The 20,380-nt window shown below is 52.4% G+C and overlaps 1 protein-coding gene across 1 annotated transcript in view; it reads left to right on the top strand.

The window, feature by feature from the left end:
• The first annotated feature begins 638 nt into the window (after window positions 1-638).
• The window catches only part of ELAVL1 (ELAV like RNA binding protein 1), a 34,140-nt gene continuing 14,398 nt past the window's right edge, over window positions 639-20,380 (top strand). The window contains exons 1-2 of the mRNA XM_069479243.1: window positions 639-753; window positions 11,563-11,750. Of these exons, the coding sequence (XP_069335344.1) occupies window positions 11,579-11,750 (172 nt within the window). The 5' untranslated portion in view covers window positions 639-753; window positions 11,563-11,578. The remainder of the gene's footprint in view (window positions 754-11,562; window positions 11,751-20,380) is intronic.

Raw genomic sequence — 20,380 nt, 5'->3', positions numbered from 1 at the left:
TTTGTCCGTTCGCTGCCCATACAGTGATTGGCATGTAGTAGACACTCAATAAAAATAAATGAATGGGAGGCCGAGCCTCTATGAACTCGCTCACTCTAATCGATGGAACGCTGACCACGTCCCCTGCCCCGCCTCCTCACCGCACCAGAGGAGGAAACTGAGGCCGGGCGGAGTGACGTCAGCTCTGCCCAACCGCGCATAGCGCGGAAACGTCGGGGTCGGGATTCGAACCCAGGTTCTGACCCCACAGACCTGGCCCGCGGACCGTTCCTACCTTGCTGGGCGGCGGCGGCGGCGGCGGGACCGGACAGGTGTGGGACACATGGCATGTGCTTGACAAGGGGCGCTGCTCTTCCGCCACCGCCTTCCTTCGGCCTCGGGGAGCCGGACCCAGACGCTCCCCCTCCGCGGCCATCGCTGGCCTCCCGCGTCTCCGCCGGCCGCCAAGCCCTTCGCAGGCGGCGCCGGCCGGAAGTCCCGCCTCTCCCGCGCGCCCCGGACGCCGCGACAGCCACACCGGCCAATGAGCAGCGCGCCGTGGCGGACGCCGGCCAATGAGCGCGCGCGCCGGGGGGGCGTGTCCGGGCCGCGGGCCGGAGCGGGTCGTGCGCGCTGAGGAGGAGCCTCCGCCGCCGTCGCCGTCGCCGCCACCGCCGCCACCGCTACCGAGGCCGAGCGGAGCCGTTAGCGCCGCGCCGCCGCCGCCCGTCCTCCCGCCCCGGAGCAGCCCCGGGCCCGCCCGCCCGCGTCCAGGTGAGGCGGGGGGCCTTCGGCGCCGCTCGACGGGGTAGGCCGCGGCAGGCCTGAGCTCGCCTGGCCGGGCCGCGGGCGCCCGCGGGGCCTGCACCGGTCAAGGCCCAGGCCGCGCCGGGCCGGGGGAGGGGACGCGCGCGGGCAGCAGCGGGAGGGCGGGGGCCGGCCGGTGTGGGGGCTGGCGACAGGCCCCGGGCCGGATTCCTCGGGCGCCGCGAGGGACCGGCGAGGGGGACACGGCGTGGGCACGCGCCTGGGGGCCGGGCTCCACGACCGGGGCCCCGGTATCCTTGGAAGCGCGGGGTCCGGGGGCGGGAGAGTAGGGCCAGTGGCGGGGGAGTGGGATGAGCGCTTCGAGCGCGCAGAGGTCACGGCCCACGGGTCCGCTCCCCCGGGAAATCCTACAGATTCTTTTGTGGTCGTTGTCAGAGGACCGCGGCCGTTCTGAGGTCCTTTAAGAAGTGTGCAAACCATTCAATAGGTACGGGAGTCCCGGAAAAAATACAGACTGTTGTCTTATTTTTTGAGCGCCATCTCTAACAAAGCTGTTTGTGGGGCGTGGGACGTTAGGATTTGTAAAATATGTGTGTGTGTGTTGGAAACACACAAACTGCACGCAGTTGAACAATGGGGGATGGATGCTGTTCCTTCCTTTTCCGGTGCCCTCTGCTGCTTGGCTTATTAAAATGGGTTTTGGTCCCTACTGTGTGCAGGTGAGGTGGAGAAGAAGTTCTGCACAACTTCTGCACGAGCTGCCTATGGAGGGACCGAGCCCCCCTTACCGAAAAGTATTCATTTGGGATCCGGATGGCCAATACTCCAGAAGTGGGAAGATGGGGAGGATGATCTGGCTAGAGAAGGATTTCTCAACCTCAGCACTGCTAACATTTGGGGGTCAGATAATTCTTGGTTGTGGGGGGCTGTCCTGTGCATTGTAGGAAGTTGAGCAGCATCCTTGGCCTCTTCCTACTAGATGCCAGCAATATGCCCCTCTTCTTCCTTGTAAAGATCAAAAATGTTTGTAGACATTGCCAGATGTCCGCTGGGGGGGGGGAGGTCTCTATCCCTTTCTCTCTGTCTCTCTCTCACACACATACACTCTCTCCCTTTTTCTTTCTCTCTTTTACACACACACACACACACGCACACACGCACACACGCAGGTGAGAACCACCACGGAACTAAATGATTTTCCACCAGAAGTTCCGCCAGAACCAACCTGATGCCCTGGGAGATGCTTCCAAGACCTTGAGCAAGCTCAGTTGTGTTGGAGCCTTAGTTTTCTTATCTGTGAAATGGGAAGGACAAAAGTATTGTGCAGATTTAAGGGCATGGGAAGCTGACAGCATTGTGCATGGTCTGCATGGTAGGCACTGAGTAAGTGATGTTACAAATAATCGCCAGTATTTACTGAGAATTTACTATGTGCTTGACACTTCACAGGCGTTTGTCTCCAGCCTGTGAGGTAGATACTGTCAAAATTTCCATTTTAGAGATGAAGAAGCTGAGGATTGACATGACCAGTCTTAGACAGTAAAGTGGCTGGGGCAGGATTTGAACTCGGGCCCTCTGACTCAAAGCCCTTACTCTTCACCACTGGGTTTTGCTGCTCGTATAATCACAAGGGCTTGGGGTGCCCCGAGAGGCAGTGTTTCAGGGAATTACATTCAGTTGTCATTGAATGTCTTCTGTGTGCAGAGTTCTGTGCTGGGATCTGTTATAAAATTCTGCAACTTCAAGGTCCATGAAGAGGCCAAGATACATGAACATCGCAAAACATGGAAGTAACTAGTGTTTATGTTGAAACACTGGTTTTGAGGGGACAGAATTTCAGTTTGGATGTGTTGAGTCTGAGGTCATGGGCAGCAAGTAGAAAACGAAAGAATTATGAAAATACTGTTTTCCTGATGCTGCTAAGCTTACTGCTTCTCACTCCTGCTCCCCATCTCTGTCCTCTTTCCGCACTCCAGCAAGAGTTGTCTTTTGTAAATGCAGATCTGATTGTGTCACGCTTGATTAAAAGTCTTTGGGCAGAAAAAAAGCAAATTGTGTTAACTTCTTGGGGTGGTGTAAAAGATAAAGTCAGAAGCCAGTTCTTTCATACCCTGACCCTCCCCGCCCCTGCACACAGACCCCACCAACCCTCCCTCCCTGCTGCTGTCTCAGCCTGGAATGCTGTTCTCTTTCACCTGGAGGTCTGTTTCTCATGCTCCAGGACTCAGCCCAGAGCTCACTCACCATTTGAAGGCCCCTCTGACTGCAACCCCTTCCTCCACCGGCACCAATCTACCATCTAGCTTTCCCTCATTTGTGTCGTCTTCCCATTCAGTTCATTGAATTGAGCAAAGGCTGAATGGTGAGAGCAGCAGTGCCGCCTTTCGCCTCTAGGTGGTAGCGGTGAGGCGGCCCCGGCTGCGGGTCGGGGAAGACCGAAGGAAACCAGCCTGCAGAAGGGAAGTGAGTCTTACTTCCCTCCTTTGAACGACTCTCCCCGATCCGCTGTTGTGTCCTGGGCCCTGCACTAGGCTCTGGGGAGATGACCGTGTATACCACGTGTGTAGATCATTTCAGTCCACTCTGGTGAGTGCAGTGATAGTCATGCACTGGCCAGTGCGGAAGCCCAGAGAAGGGACAGTTCTCCAAGCCCAGTGGGCACAGGAGACCTCAGAATGCTTCCTGGATGAGAGGAGGCTCCTCTGCAGGAGACGTGGGGAAGGGCTTTGCAGGATGCAGAACCAGCACAGGCAAAGGCACGGGTTTATTCAGAGAGCCACGTGGGGTCTTCGGGGATGAGAAAGGTGACGTGGGCAGTGGCAGGAGTTCTCACGTGTCTGCTGGGCAGAGGGGTTGGCAGTTACCCTGCAGGCTACGCAGGGGCAGCTACTGAGCAGTGTGCACCCACTGCTGCCCTGCTTGACAGGCAGGCCCAGAGGATCGCCGGCTGGGGAGAGACAAGGAGGAACCAGTTGAGAGGCTATTGCAGTACTGGGGTGGCCTCAAAATGGCTGAACCCCTTGAGGATTGAGACTGGGACTCCTTCTTTAGTTTGTACACCCAGTGCCTTGCTCTGTGCCTGGCACGTGACTGGCATTCCATCTGTGCCAGGAGAAGGAAGGGTTAGCAGAGAGCCTGGAAGTGACTGGGTCCAGCTACCCGTCAAAGAGGCATTTATGCCAGAGGAAGGCTTCACAGGAGAGGGAACACATCAGAACTCAGTGGCAAGACTGATGTCACTGTGAACAGAAACAGGGAAACAGAAGGAAGAGCAATAACTTGGAGGGAAAAGATGAAGTTGGGTGTGCTGGGTTTGAAGTACTTGTGTGGTAGGGGGACCACTTAGAAGTTGGTCTAGGCAAGAGGTGACGGATCCAAACGGGGACGATGGCAGAGAAGTAGAAGGAGAGTTGGAGACCGATCTCAGCTGTCAAACTGGCAGAACGTGGTACTTGATGAGGCACGAGGGATAGACAGGGGTGGCTTGGGGGACAGGTGGATGTGCCATCAAATGAAATGATTCAGGGAAAGGAGGAGATCTGGAGCGGGGCGAGGACAGGAGGAGAGGAGACGAAGGTGTTTGTAACTGGGGAGGGAAGTCAGGAAGACACACATGTTAACCTTAATTTTGCTCATGAAGTAGGACTAAGGGGACAGGTACTTACTTCACGCCAGGCGCTGTGAAGCAGGTGGTGACATCCCGATTGGAGGAAACTAAAGCTCAGAGAAGGGAAGTGACTTACCCACGACAGTGCTGGAGCTCGGGCTTGTTGGGCTCCAGAGCCCAGGTGCTTTTCCTTCTGTGCAAGCATTGTGGGGTGGCCTTTGGCCTTGACCAGCTGGAAAGAAGCCAGAACTCTTAGCAGGGCTGCAGAGCACTTGGACTGGGCCAGATGCCGGCCACACCTGACCTGCTTCTCCCCGGGGCTTCTGGGCCTGGCTGGTGGGTATTGTCACTCAGCTGGAGCTGCTCCAGCTGGGTGGCCATCCCTGCCATGGGCCGTGGGCCGTGGGCCAGGGCCAGGGCCGGTGAGGGCTGTGCGCTGCGTCCACCTGAGCCCTTGCCTCATGTGGCACTTACAATTGGGTCACGTGGTGCTTTCAGTCTTTTTCTGGCACCAGAGTGTTTCCTGGATGACTGAAGCCTTCTACCTTGCAGACTCGGAATCTGGCATCTGGAGAGGACCTCGGGAATAATTGAGTCCCAGCCTGTCAGATGAGGTGTGAAGTGTCAAGATTGAGTCTGAAGATGCATTTGACTGTTCTAGTTTTTCCGTAGCTCAAGTAGTTTAGAAAGCCTGTTTCATTGCAGAAATGAGACCAATTCTCACATGTGCCCAGTGGAAACCAGTTGCACTGCTTCACATATATACTACCGGTGTGTATTTTATGTCCTCTGTAAAGACACACACGTCTGACCCCTGTATTGTGCTAGGTATGCTACAGATGTGAACGTCACTGACGTCACGCAGACAAGCAGGATGGTTTAAAACAGTGCGACGGAGTTGAAAACCCTCACAGATCATCCAAACAGGACTTCTCCCTGCTATTTCTAGTTACCAGAAACATTTCCAAATCAGTAGGAATCATTTTGTTAAGCTTGAAGTTTCCCTTTTTGTCCCCTGAAATTAATTCTTTCGGGCGGTGCTTATTGACAATCCTAAGAAAGTAAGGTGCTGAGTGTGTTACGAGGATGTCAGGACCGTCTCCAACTGGCTTTTTTAGCATAAGAGAAATACTGCAAACACACATGATTCCAGGGTGAGTCCGAGAGCCAGCAATCCCTTCTCCCTGCCCCTTCTATGGTATGACGCACCCTGGGCTTGCCTGGGTACCTTTAGATGACAGGGTTAACCTCAGTCCTCCAGGCTCTGACCGTTGACATTGGTGGAAAGAAGTAATTGTAAGTTGGAGTTATTAGGGCAGGAATAAAGGTTTACACCAATGGCATGAAGGCGCTGAGAACTAGAGCAACCTATTGTCCTGGGGGAAGGTGACTTTTTAAAAAGGAGCTAGGCGGGTGAAGGAGAGGGCAGATGTGCCTTGCAAAGGGAGCATCCAAAACAAAGGCCCCAAACCGTGGAGGTCTGTGGCATGTTGGGAAGAAGCTGGAGTGAGCGGGGAGGGGAGGAGGTGGAGGCTGAGGCTGGAGAACCAGCTGGGGGCCCCGATTCCGATCGCAAGGGGCCTTGCGGTTCACCCTTGGGAGACTGCACTGTAGCGACAACTCAAGGCCTAGCCCTGCAACTTATTAACAGCATGTCTGACCATGAGCAATATCACATGGGCTCTGGGCCCCAGTGGGTGGTGACACTGCTGAAGGGAAAGCCAGAGGAGCAAGCGTGTTGACTTGGAGCAGTCTTCGGGCCTTCCACGTGGAGGGGGGCAGAGGCAACTACGACTTGGGAGTCATTGGTAATTGACCAGTGACAAGGCCTGGTTGTGGTGGGAGCTTGTGGGGACAGAAGCTGGTTTAGCCTGGGATTGGTGATGCAGATTAGGAAAAGGTTGAGGGAAGGGCCCCAGAGAGCAGGGTTGCATGGCCTGGAACCACCATGAACTGTGTTTCTGGGGGTACAGTTTCTCCATTGCTGCCAGTTGACTGAGAACTCGACCTGCAGGGGACTACTCAGCCTTGACTGAACGTGTCAGGAAGAGCCAGCACCATGTGGAACAGGGCAGCAAAGCAGAATTTGCATATGGAAATGCAAATTTGGTGTAGAGATTTCTGAGTTTTGACAAATGGACAGAGGTATGCGCTTACTACCATAACTAAGATATCAGAAAGTTCAGTCTCCCAAAAACCAGAAATATTCCTTCGTGCTGTGACAGTGTAGTCAGCCCTTCCCCTCACTCCCTACCCCTGGTGACCACAGACCATAGGGTTTTGCCTTTTCCAGAATGTTATAGAAATGGAATCACACGGTATGTAGCCTTGTGAGTCTGTCTGCTTTCACTTAGCAAGATGTGTTTGAGGTTCACACAAGCAGCGTGAAGCGGCGGTGCCTTGTTATTGCTGAGTAGTATCCAATGTATGGTGTACCGTTCATCCGTCCATGAATGGTTTGAAGAACATTTGGGTTGTTCCAGTTTGGGGCAATTATGAATAAAACTGCTGTACGCATTTGTGTACAGGCTTTTGTGTGGACGTAAGTTTTCATTTCTACTGTGTCAATACTAGGAGTAGGATTGCTGGGTATGTGCTAAGTGTATGTTTCACTGCAAGAAACTGCCAATCTGTTTTCCAAAGTGGCTGTAACATTTTTGCATTCCCACTAGGAATGCGTGAAATTCTGGTTTCCCCACATCCCCGCCAGCACTTGACACTGTCTGTTTTGTTATTTGTTTGTTTTTGTTTTATTTTGTTTTAGCCATTCTAATAGATAGGTATTGGCATCTCAATGTGGCTTTAATTTGCATTTTCCGAATAACCAGTGGTACTGAGCATCTTTCATGTGCTTATTTACCATCCATGTGTCTTCTTTCGTGTAGTATCTGTTCAAATCTTTTGCCATTCTTGAATTTGGGTTTTCTTATTTCGAGAGCATTAAAAATATGTTCTGGGCTGGGTGTGGGGGCTCATGCCTGTAATCCTAGCACTCTGGGAGGCCGAGGGGGGTGGATCGTTTGAGCTCAGGAGTTCAAGACCAGCCTGAGCAAGAGCGAGACCCCGTCTCTACTAAAAAAATAGAAATTAGCTGGACAACTAAAAATATATAGAAAAAATTAGCCGGGCATGGTGGCGCATGCCTTTTGTTCCAGCTACTCGGGAGGCTGAGGCAGGAGGATCGCTTGAGCCCAGGAGTTTGAGGTTGCTGTGAGCTAGGCTGATGCCATGGCACTCTAGCTAGGGCAACAGAGTGAGACTCTGTCTCAAAAAAAAAAAAAAAAAAAAAAGTTCTGAATACAAGTCCTTTTTGCAAATATTTTCTCCAGTCTGTAGGTTTTAATTCTCCTAGCAGTGTCTTTTGCAGAACCAAAGTTTTAAATTTTGATGATATCCAGTTTAGCAATTTTTTTTTTAATGGAGTAGGGTTTTGGTGTTGGAGCTAAGAAATTTCTGTCTAGGCAAATGTCATAAAGATTTTCTCCTAGAAATTTTATATTTTTACACTTTAGAACAGAGATCAGCAAATTTTTTTCTGTCAAAAGCCAGATGGTAAATATTTTTGGCTTTGTGAGCCACGTGGTTGCTACTACGCAACTCAGTTATTGTAGCACAAAACCAGCCAGAGATAATATGTAAACAAATAAAAGTGGCTGGGTTCCAATAAAACTTTATTTGTAAAAACAGGTGGTAGGCCAAAGTTGTTCCACCGGCGGTGTGCGGACCTCTGTTTTAGAAGGTCCACCTTTTTACCTAACTCTAAATAATAAGAATGAGGTGACCATTGTCTAGTTCACCATCTATGGAGTAGGATGAGGGGAAAAGCGGGGAAGATGCACAATTCTTAGAGAAAGTGAGGAAAGGGAAAGAAAAAGGAAGACACAAGAGATACATTCGAATCACATTTTGAGCAAACTTGGCTACATTTCAGTTATTCAAAGTTAACCCTTGTGCTTTGGATCAGCCTTATTTGTTTCTGAGCTAATGATCTCTTTTAAAATCTTTAGGCCACAGAGAGTTTAACAAACTTGTGGAGTTTTTCGCGATTAAGCTGGTGGTCCCCCCATGGTTTCTACTGGAAATTGGTGTTAGCCATTTCCCATTAATGTATATTTAGATTGTGTCCAGTTTTGTAGTTTTACAAGCCACAGGGTAGTGTGTTCCTCGCATGTATTCACCTGCACTCTTGTGATTATTTCAATAAAGCAGATTGCTACAGTTCTGAGTGAAAGGGTGGTGTTCACATTAAAACATTTGGTAGGCGCTGCCAAGTTCTCCAAAAAAGTTGTACTATCTCATACTCAGATCCATGCTAGGTGAGGCTGTTTCCCCTTTATCTCACTTAAAGTGGATTTTATTCCATCTGACTGGCAGAAAGTAGCATCTTATTTTATTTTGCATTTTCCTGATCATTCATGAAGTTGAGCATCTTTTTGTAGGCTTATTAGCCATTTGAGTTGCCTGCATCTATGAGTTGCCACTCATTTCCCTTATTAATTTGTAGATGCTTTGAATCACGTTTTCTTAACCTCAGCAGTATGGACGTTTTGGGCTGGATAATTAGTGGTTGGTTGTGGAGGCTGTCCTGTGCCTTACAGCTGCAGTCCCCAACCCCACAGCAGGAGGTGAGGAGCGAAGCTTCATCTGTATTTACAGCCGCTCCCCAGCTCCCCATCGCTGGCATCACCACCTGAGCTCCGCCTCCTGTCAGGTCAGCGGTGGCATTAGATTCTGAAAGGAGCATGAGCCCTACTGTAAACTGCGCATGCAAGGGATCTAAGTTGTGCCCTCCTTATGAGAATTTGTCTGTACCCTCCCCACCCCGCCAACCCCATCCATGGAAAAATTGTCTTCCATGAGACCAGTCCCTGGTGCCAAAAATGTTGGGGACCACTGTCTTACAGAATGTTTAACAGCTCTGGCCTCTGCCCGCTGGATGCCAGTAGCATACTCCTCCCCACCAGTCATGATAACCAGAAATGTCTCTAAACATTGCACAGTGTCCCCTGGGGGGCAGAATGGCCCAGAGTGAGAACCACTGATGTCATTGATAGAATTTGTAGCAAATCTTTTCTCCCAGGCTGCTACTGCTTGTCTTTGTGATGCCTGTTGCCATACAGAAGTTTTTAATTTTGTGAAGTCTGACTTTCCAGTCTTTTCTTCTGTGGCTTTTGATGGTAACTTAACTTTATAAAGAGCAGGGGGCATAGAACATCTTCATATAAGTAACAGAAATTCTGGGAAATTGTACTAATTTTGCACGTTGTCTGAGATTAGTAGGAGGATAGGGAACACCTAATGTTTCCACCAGGAAAAGAGAAACCAGACCTAATTCTTCTCTCAGCATTGATTCAGGGAGTAGGTAGGAAATCTCCACGCAAGAGATGTGTTCAGATTTTTATATAACCGCTGGCAGTGCTATTTTTAAAGACCGAAGGCTCATGACCGTGGGCACTGGGTTTTCAAACATAACACAGAGCCTAGCAGCAGGGATCTGCAGAAAGGGGTGGGGGCCCCACTGAGACCTCCAGGTGGGTGGGCATCCATGGGGGTGACTGTGTGTTTAGAGGCAGGGGCAAGGGGCCTCTTAAGTGAGATGGCAGCACACGGTACTTGTGAGCAAGTCCAGTGTGAGGTGTGCCTCAGAAGAATGATCTTGGTGCTCTCGGCCACATTGATCCAGACTCTCCTCCAAAGCCATTGCTGCCTTTGATGTTTGTCACTGAGAGTAAAGACTTTGGCAGCTGCAAGAGGCATTTCAAAGGCTACAAACTGTGAAGACCACGTTCCTCTAACTGTAGAGAAATCTTAACCTCTTTCTAGCTCAGTCACTGTGTCTCTGGGGATAAATGGGTGCAGAGGGCCATCGCCTGCCTTCTCGACCACAGACAGGGTGTCCGGGGTTGGGGTGCTTAGGCGCACGTCACAGGCTCTGGACCCGGGAGATGGCAATCACAAGTCTTTGGAAAGCTCTTGAGAGACACCCCAAGCACTATTTTACAGGATCTTAAATTGTGGTGCTAGAATTGTTTGTAGATTTCTTTGAAGCCCTCCTAGTGAATTTGATTGAACTTGGAGTTGTTCTATTTTGTGTTCATAGACTTTATTTTTTAGAGCAGATTTAGGTTTACAGAAAAATTGCAAAGAAACTACAATAAGTTCTGTATACCTTGCCCCAGCACGTACATTCCCCCATTATTAGCATCTTGCATTAGTGCGGTACATTTGTTTTAATTGATGAATCAATATTGATACACTGTTACTAGCTGAAGTCCCTAAATCACATGAGGGTTCTCTCTGTGTCGTTGGTTCTCTGGGATTTGGCAAACGTGGTATTGCCCTGCATCTGCCACCACAGTATCATACAGAATATTTTTGCTGCCCTGAAAATTCGCTGTGCTCCACTATCCTCACTCCCCTCCCCAGCCCGATCCCTGGCAACCATTGATCTTTTTACTGTCTCTGTAGTTTTGCCTTTTCCAGAAGGTCATATAGTTGGAATCATACAATAAATATATTTCCCTCCTAGACTGTTTTCTTTCACTTGGCAATATCCATTTAGAGTTCCTGCTTGTCTTTTCATGGTGTAACAGCATGGTGTAACATTTCTTTCTTTTTTTTTTTTTTTTTTTGCAACAGGGTCTCCCTCTGTCCCCCAGGCTGGAGTGCAGTGACCCAATCATATCTCACTGCAACCATGAACTCCTGGGCTCAAGAGATCCTCCTGCCTTAGCCTCCTGAGTAGCTGGGACTATGGGCACACGCCACCACACCGAGCTAATTTTTTTAATTAATATTTTTATTTTTTCAGAGTTGGGGTTTTGCCATATTGTCTAGGCTGATCTTGAACTGCTGGCCTCAAGCAATCCTCCCACCTCGGCTCCCAAAGCACTGGGATTATAGGTGTGAGCCACTGCACCCAGCTATAGCTCATTTCTTTTTATCACTGAAAAATGTTCCACCATAGGGATGTACCATACGAATGGAGTTCGTTTATCCATTCACCCACTGGAGGATCTTCTGGTTGCTTCCAGGTCTTGGAATAAAGCCTCTATAAATGTTCACATGCAGGTTTTTGTTTGGCCATAAGTTGAACGTGTAGAGTGTAGAAAGGAAAGATTTCTAAGTGCAAGTACAGTCATTAGTTTTGCTTCATATACTGCAGTATGAACATTTGGCATTTATTTGATTTTTTTTTTTCTTTGCAGATTTTTGGAAAATACCATGTCTAATGGTTATGAAGACCACATGGCCGAAGATTGCAGGGGTGACATCGGGAGAACGAATTTAATTGTCAACTACCTCCCTCAGAACATGACCCAGGATGAGTTACGAAGTCTGTTCAGCAGCATTGGTGAAGTTGAATCTGCAAAACTCATTCGGGATAAAGTAGCAGGTAAAGAAACAGAGCTGTTTCTGTAAAGTAGGTACTGGTGGCCGTCCTGTCAGGTACTGGCTCCTGTGCCTGTGGCTCTGTGGTGTCTCAGCTCAGGATAGCGGCAGCCTTGGAACAGTGGCTGTGAAGTTTCATCTTTAGCTCAAATTCTGTTTTTGCACTGCCCTCATGTAAGATCAGACATAGGTTCCCAAACGAGGAAAGATTCGTTCTAAGACAGCGTGTACGAAGTAAGACAGTGGGAGGGGAGGAAAAATAAGGCACCACCAGAGACAGGAATGCTCTGAGAGCTGAAAGGGGCCAAAGAGTGACTGCCTGACCTGGCTTAGTCTGAACATGTTGGTCAGGTCCCACGTATGGAGGGGACCCTGGTGAGCACCCTGTGGGGCAGGCTTGTCCCTGTCCCTGTTTGCCCAGGCCCCAACGCACAGTCAGGCACACGTCAGCACAACACTGAGTACCCTGTGGGCAGTTCTTGTGTTTGGGCCACTCTGACTGTTCACTGTCATGCCATCAACTTGAACTTCTGCCACCGAGTTTGAACTCGGGGTTGGTGGAGGGTGGGAGCTGGGCCACTGAAAGCCTCACTTTTCTGCTCCCTCACAGTGTGACCTCTAGGACTCCGTGTCCCCGTCCATAAAGTGCGGATGGTGGTTCCACCGCCTGATGACACATACCTTGTAAGTGTTTGCAGAAGGCCTCGTACCTGTTAAGGCCCTCCTACAGAGTGACCTCTGTTCTGAGAGCATGGCTTCAAGGACTCTGGAGAAAAACATGGAGAGGCTGGGTGCGATGGTTCACACCCGTGGTCCCAGCACTTTGGGAGGCTGAGGCGGGAGGATCACTTGAGGCCAGGAGTTCGAGAACAGCCTGGGCAACATAGTGAGACCCCATCTCTACCAAAAATAAGAAGAATTAGCCGGGTGTGGCGGCATGTGCCCATAGTCCCAGCTACTTGAGAGGCTGAGGCAGGAGGATCGCTTGGGTCTAGGAGTTAGAGGCTGTGGTAAGCTGTGCTCACACCAGTGCACTCCAGCCAGGGCAAGAGAGTAAGACCCTGTCTAAAAAAGGGAGGGGGGGAATAAAAGAAAAATATGGAGAGACCAAGTAGGGAGCTCTCCTCCTACCCCTTCTCCCTCTCTTCCTCCTCCTCCTCCTATTCCTCCCTCTCTGGCAAGCCAAGGAACAGGCAGTCTGCTCAGGGGACGCTCTTGCTGTCACCCTGGGTGTTGGACTATGATTCCCTATACTGAAAACTAAGGGTTAAAAACTTTTTATTATGAAAAATTTCAAGTATACATGAACGTAGAGTGACATATTGAACCTGATGTACCCATCATCCTACTGCATCAACCGTCAACATTTTCCCAGTAACGTTAAGACACCTGACCCTAGGATGACCCCATAGAGCCTGTCTGAAGGCTCGTGAGATGGGGGCACTGAACCCAAAAGCCTTCTCTTCCAGCTGAGAGTCTGTGATTTCATAAATGCCTTCTAAACAGGGACTTTAGATAGTAGACAAACTTAAACAGTACTAGAATATTCTAGAAGCCACCATCTCTCTCCTCTTCTAGGAAACTCTCCTGAATAAGAGAGTCCTGTTCAGAGAGGTTCTGAAGTTCTCCGGTGCTGTTAGCACGTCTTGCCGTGCTCCTCTTAGGTTCTGATGGAAGGAGGTTTGCAGCCCCTGCATATTCCTGGGCGCTGCTGTCTAACTGAGCACAAGTTCTCATACTTCAGCTCAGCCCCTCGCTCGTGTTCTGTAAATTGAGTGAGTGCAGCTGTAGGAGAAACACCCTGCATCCCACTGTGCCCGTCCCGCCGCCAGCATGTGGAACCCTCTTCACTGGCTGGTCCCGGGGCCAGGGCCTTATGTCTCACTGCCCGTTTATCCTGTAGTCACATCACTCTGGCAAAACCCTGGCCAGCTGCTCTCTCCCGGCTGGAGCCCGAGCTGCCCCTCCAGCAAGGGAGCCTCTCACAAGGCACCACGGTGAATCTGATCCCCAGCCTCGCTCAGCTCGCCACACAGGATGCCCCTGTCCCCCACGATAACTATTTCAGTGTGTTTTCCCTCCTCAGGCTCAGAACTGCCTCCTTCACGGGTGGGACTAACAGCGTCTCCACATCTGCCCCACATCCCCCTCCCTCTCCCAGATTCCCAGGAACCTCAGGCTTCCCAGGTACTTCTCCTGGTCTCTCCAGCGTCGCCTAGATGTGCTCTGGTCCCTGCTGTCTTGACAGTAATCCTTCCTAGACGCCTCTACTCCCTCCAGCTGAGTTTCTCCAGCACTGTGGACACCCGGGACTCAGTGCTGCCCTGGGTGCTGTAGGGTGTTGAGCAGCATCCCAGCCTCCACGCATCCCAGCTGTGAAAACTTCTAAGTTTGGAAACCCAAAAAGTGTCCCCAGACATTGCCATGTGTCCTGTGGGAGGCAGAATTGCCCCCAGTGACAGCCACAGCTCTGCATGTTGTCTTCCCATCTGCAGACTGTCACATTCTCTGTCTCTACCTCCTTCTAGAAGCATCTACTTCCACTACCTTTCAGGAACCGCTTCCCTGGTTCTCTTTGTACCCCTGAGGCCACACCCTACTGCTCTCATAGCGCCTTCTCTTCCCATCCTTAAGCTCACGTTGTCTTCAGGGTCATCCTCAGGGTTATTCCATGACCCTGTTCTTCAGACGCTGCACTCAGGTGAGCAGGTTCACTGAGGCTCACAGGTGCCCCCTGCCTGCCACCTCCCTTGCACCAGAAAGCTCTCCTGAGCTCCAGGCCCCTCAGCACCTCAAATTCAGTGTATTCCAAACTAATCTAGACTCTCCCACCAGCCGGCCACTTGTTTCCAGTGTCCCCATCTTAGTGTATGGCACCACTGTCCACTCAGTGGCTCTGCCAAGAGTGGCTTCTGGCATGTGTCCCTGGCCCTTGTCCTCCTGAGTGTCTCTTCACTCCTGCCCTTTCCTCCATCTCCCCAGCCACCATCCTAGGCCAGGACGCCTCCTTTGGCTGCACCATTGCTCTGGCCTCTTACCTGGTCCCCCGTGCTCCCTCCAGACTGTTCTCCTTGCTGTGGCAAAGGGGCCTCATTAACAGCCCCCCTGTGACCCTGTCACTCCCCTCCTCCAAAACCTTCAGGTCTCAGCCGAGTTGGCTTGAGGAGGCCTTCCCTGGCCTGAGCGCCAGATGCTCCGCCAGATGCTCCTGGCTGTGGGTTCCCATGGCAACCAGGCAGCCCTGCACTGTGGGGTTTCCCTGAGGCTGGAAGTTCCTCATCCCCTGGAATGTTGATGTAGTTCCCAGAGGCAGGAGCCTTGTTAGCCTCTGTGGCCCTAGACACAGCCAGTCAGTGTTTGCTTGAGTGATTGGTGCCCGGGACTGGGGGAGAGTGCAGATCTGCATGGACATTTATTCATCCAGCAAATGTTTACTGACCGCTGACTGTGGGCTGGGCACTGATGGCAGGAAGAAGAAGGGATGTGTGGTGGTGACTGGGGGGAAGGGTCCTTTGTGCTAGGCTCAGGGTTCAGAATGTTTCTGGCTGGTCTGGGCCTGGCCTCTGTTGGGGACCTGGTGTTGGTTGTTGGCTGTTCTGCCCACAAGCACTAGCTAGAGGGTGCCACTGCAGTGTCCAGCTGCACTGCTCGGTGTCTTCCTGGGCAGCCCTGCCCTGCTCTTGGCCCTCCACAGTGGCCCAGTGTAGCCCCCAGGGATCAAAGGAGTCAGCCCTCTGCCCTCCAGTCACGTCCACCATGGAGTTCCAGCCTCCAGCCTGTTTGGTGGGCTTCTGTCTCGCACTCCTCTGTGCTCCTCTAGCTGGGATACAGCTCACATCCTTCAGCCCGCCCGCTGCATCTCCCCACTACCCCTGGGCCAGACCGAGCTGCTTGTCACTTCTCAGACCCGCCCCACCCTAGCGCTCGTGATTCCCGAACACCATTCCCTCTGCAGGAATGCCCTTCTGTATTTGTCAGCCTAACCGCTTTTTTTCCTTAACATGAGTCATCTTTGTTCCTCACAGAAAAAAATTTAAGCATGAGACAAGCAGAAAAAAGGCCTTACGTTGCCGCATAATCCCACCGCTGTTAGCTTCTGGGTGCGTGTCCTTCCAGATGTTTTTCTTTACACATTGCTGGCTGCAAACAAGCATGTGCTTTTGCGAGATGGGCTCTCTCTCGCCCCTCAAGCTGTGCAGTGAACTTTTCTTCCTGTATCTGAACGTTTTTCCTTGTCACTGAACTGCGTGCTGTCCCATTATCGTAATGATTGCATACTATTCTATTTTCCATTTTTTCATATTTATAAGCCCCACTGCGGTAAGTACACTGGCACAAATCTTTGCTCACTGGTTATTTCCATATGAAATCTCCCTGGATGTGAAGCAGCAGATGGGGAGAGCCTGCCTTCTAAAGGCTCTTGGTCCCTGTCACCAACTCACTCCCAGGGGGGTGTCCAGTTTATACTCCCTTCCGAGCAGCCCTGGCCTAGTGGGATTTCTCATCTTTGCCAGCCCAAGGAGGGACAGACGACATCCAGTCGCGGTGATAATTCATGTTTCTAGTGACGTTCATTACTGTTTTCATGTACTTACTGACTTCTTCTATAAAACACCCATCTCGTCCCTTCCTGTGTTCTTCCTTTTGGGGCCTTTGCTCTTCCTTACTGCCTAGTTAACTCACACGCACCCCTGCAGTCTCTGTCTCTTAGCGAAGTCTTCTCTCGACCACCTGTCGACCGTTGAGGAAAGAGCTCACCGTACCTGCCCTTTCACATGGCAGAGGAGGGCCTCGCCCCTGGGTGCCCACCCTCTCAGCCGTGCACCCCAGGTTTATTGGAGGCTCTTCCAGCTCCGAGAAGCCCTAGGAGGTTAAACCGTTATGTCTGGCGGTGGAAGACGGAATGCCGAGGAGTTCTGTCCAGTCCTAACCCTTGTCTAAAGGGGGAGAGAAGCACATTTGGAAATGCAGGGACGCTGGTCAGCGTTTGCCCCGGGGAGCGCCCAGTGGGGCAGCTTTGCTTTCCCAGGGCAGTGGCTCTCAGAGTGCCATCCCCTGACCACTAGCAGCGTCTGGGGCTGAAAGAATGCAAGTCTCAGGCCCCACCCAGACCACCAAATCAGCCACTCTGGGGCATCCCTGGCTCTCAGATCCAGGCTCTCGGCATCCCATATCCCTCCCTCCCACCGCCCCCTTCCTCCCTTCCCTCATCCCCCGCCTGCACCCTCTCTGCCCCATCTCCCATCCCAGGGGCCCTGGCTCCTCCCAGCCCTGATTCCAGGGGGGCCTGGAGCAGCCTGTGTGGGAGTCATGCCCACCCCAGCCCCAGGCGTCTCCTGGGGCTGATCTCCCGTGTCCCTGGGTGGGAATTGGCTCTAGCAGGCTCTTTCCCCTGGTGGGCATGAGGTAGGAGGAGTGTCTGTAAGGAGTATGGAAGTGGGATTTCCATGCCTGCCTGATGTCCTGGGTCCCGGGCTGCTAAGCAACTTAGGGAGCCATGGCAGCACCCCACAGGTCCCCCTGGCACAGGCGGCTTATGGAGGGACAGTAATCTGGTGGCCTGGAGTAGGCCTCTGTTCCTCCACATGTTTGTGGGAAGCCCCACTCTCCTCACGCTGGAATTGCCAGGGAGCTTGAAAAACCACCGAGGTCAACCATCCTCCACCCCCACCTTCCCCAGTTCTGACTGAATTGGCTGGGAGTGTGGCCTGGGCAGCGGTGGATTTAGAAAGCTGCCTGGGTGACTCTAACAAGCTGCTGGGGTTGAGGAGGTCGGTCTGTAGTGGAGGCAAGGGTGGGGCTGGGGCTGGGTGAGGCACTCCGGTCTACGGCCTTACCCGGCGGTGACAACCAGGGCACCGTCCTTCCTCCCACTGCAGTCAGGTGCCCACCGCAGCAGGAGAGCAGGCTTGAGATGGAGCAGGGCCCGTGAGGGGTGTGCACAGACTCCCTCCGTACCCAGGCCCCAACCCCACAAGGCCCTGCCCTCCCCAGGGAGCTGCCCCCCCATCGTGCCATCTGCAGTCTTCTGGGTGGTCCCCCTCTGCTGCTATGGTCTCCCCCCTGGACTAGCTCAGGGGTGCCCCTGGCTCCACATCTGCCCTCCCCACTGCTGCCCACTGCACCCACCCAGTGGCCACCTCCCAAACCCTTCCCCGGGCTTGTTCGCTCAGCCGCACCGGCCATCTCTTCTTTCCTGGAACATGCCAGCGTCATCTCCACCTCAGAGACTTGGCATCCGCCCTTCCGTCTACATTGCTCGCTCCCAGCCGCGCCGAGGTCTTGGTTCAAGTATCTCCTCCACCAAGGCCCTCCTGGCCCCTGTCTAACATGGGCTTGTCCCACCAGCTTCATTCACAGCACAGCGGAGATTGTCCTCATGGGACCCAGGCGGGGCTTGGTTCTCAGGGGCGTGTGCGCTAGTTTCTTGCCGGTTTGCTGTCTGACTCGCCCGCGGGGATGAGGCAGCAGCCGTCTCTGTCATGAATATCGTTAACCTCTAGCCGGGCATGAGGCCTGGCACACTGTAGGTGCTCAGTTAATACGTCAGTGCATTGAGGACAGAGGAGGACTCCGACCAGGGAAGGAGGCAACGGCCGCCTGAGGATGTGTGCCTGCCTTGGTGACGTTGGCAGGCTCGGGCACGGGGGCAAAGGGACCTTGAGGACCACCAATCTTGAAAGGGCCAGAGGAGGGACAGTCAGGGAGACAGAAACCTGGTGTTACGTCCTGGAGGCTGGGGCATCCCAAGGGGGTTGGCAGTACCCAGCGCTGCTGAGGGCCCAGGGGGACATGTCCTGAAATGGTCCTCGAGGCAGTGACCATCCTGGGAGCCCAGCTGGGGCCACCAAGCAATGAGGAGGGGAGGAAGCAGGAACTTGGGGGGGCCAGAGACTGAGTTTCTGTGCCAAGAGGAGCCAGCTGTGGCTGAAGACACAGGATTGGAGCCTGGGACACATGAGTCCTTGCTGGTGTCTTGACTTCCCCAAGCCGTGCATAGGCCACCTGAGGCACTGACAGCGAAGGGGACAAGTGGTTCAGGCTCATGGATGGAGCAGAAGACAGGAGGCCCGCATGCAGGTGGCTCCTGCCCGGTGGAGAGCAGGTGCTGGGGAGGGAGAAAGCCCAGCCCTGCTGGAGCCATGGGCGGTTGCCCGAATCGCAGGCACCTATGCTCCGACTTAACATGTGGTCCGGCCCACTTGTAGGGACCCTGAAGTTCTGACCTGGCTTGGGTGGTCGCTTTCTAAGCTGTGATCCTGACTCGTGCCACACGGCCCTGGCCAGGGAGTGGTCTTCTTGGGCCCAGCCCCGTAGGCTCTCACTTTGTCCAGGACTCCGAGGCCAAGGCTCTCAGACCCGTGGAGTTTTGTTAGAAATATGGGGCCAGAGGGTTAGATTTTGGTTTTGTTTCTTAAAAAAAAAAAAAGAGCGGCCTGCGCAGAAATGCAAATAATTTCTGTAGCTGCTGTGCGCTGAAGAGGGGAGTGTAACTCTTCAAGACTCCCCTTAAAGTACCGGCTGCACGTCCTGCCTACACCCGTCACGGGTATGGAAATTGAGGGAGTAACTTCACAGCCGAGAACCCTGGCAGACCACCCACCCACCTCGGCCTGGTGATCGAGGCCAGTCTCAGCAGTGGTAAGTCACGCTGATGGCCTGTGCCCTCGGTGTGACGTGACAAGAGGGGCACTTCACCTCTGCAGTCCTCCTCCCTGAGACCTGTAATGCCACTCTCACCCCGAGAAAGACCCCAGACAACCCCAGCCTGAGGAGGGTCTATAGAACACCCCGCCAGCCCTCAGAATCGTCAAGGTCATGAAAACCCAGAACTCACAGCCAAGAGGAGCTCGACTAAATGTCTTGTGGGACCCTGGGGCAAAAAAACAGAAAAACTAAGGAAATCTGATAAAGTGTAGACTTAGTTAATAACAATGTATCAGTTATTAGTTAATAACAATGTATCAAGCTCAGCCTGGTGGCAGGGCCTGGTAGTCCCAGCTACTTGGGAGGTTGAAGAGGGAGGGTCACTTGAGCCCAAGAGTTTGAATCCAGCCTGGGCAATACAGCAAGACCTTGTCTCTAAAAGAAAAAAAAAAAAGATAAATAAATAATAATAATGTTTTGGGATTGGGTAGTTCATTGTAACTAATGTACAATGTTACTAACAGGAAACTGAGTGGGGGTATGTGGGAACTCTGTGTATTATCCTTGTAATTTTTCTGTAAATCTAAAACTATCTTAAAAAATAGTTTGTTAAAAAAAGAAAGTGTCAAAAATAAATATGAATAAATTAGGAATAAAAGTAGCAAAGCTGGGTTAGGCTGTCCACTGGGCTTATGGTCTCCTTGTCGGCGAGGTGGGGCTGACAGGCTGCCGGGAGGATCTCTGCCTCTGTGGGGCTCCAAGCCCCGACCTGTTGTTGACCTGCCCGTTGTCACCCTCTGCTGGGTGAGGCTGGGCCCCTGTCATGCAGTGGGGGTCACTAGCCTCCCTGCGTGTGGATAACTTGGGAGGGTGGAGATCGTGCCCTTCCTGGGCCACCTGAGTTCTCCTCCCCTCGTGAGTGTTTGGCCAGATGTTCCTGAGGCTCCTTCCCCCGCCATGCTGTGTCCCTCCCATGGTGTCCAATGG

Source organism: Eulemur rufifrons, chromosome 2 (genome assembly GCF_041146395.1).
Source record: "Eulemur rufifrons isolate Redbay chromosome 2, OSU_ERuf_1, whole genome shotgun sequence".
Lineage (NCBI taxonomy): Eukaryota > Metazoa > Chordata > Mammalia > Primates > Lemuridae > Eulemur > Eulemur rufifrons.
This window is presented reverse-complemented; position numbering and strand designations above follow the sequence as displayed.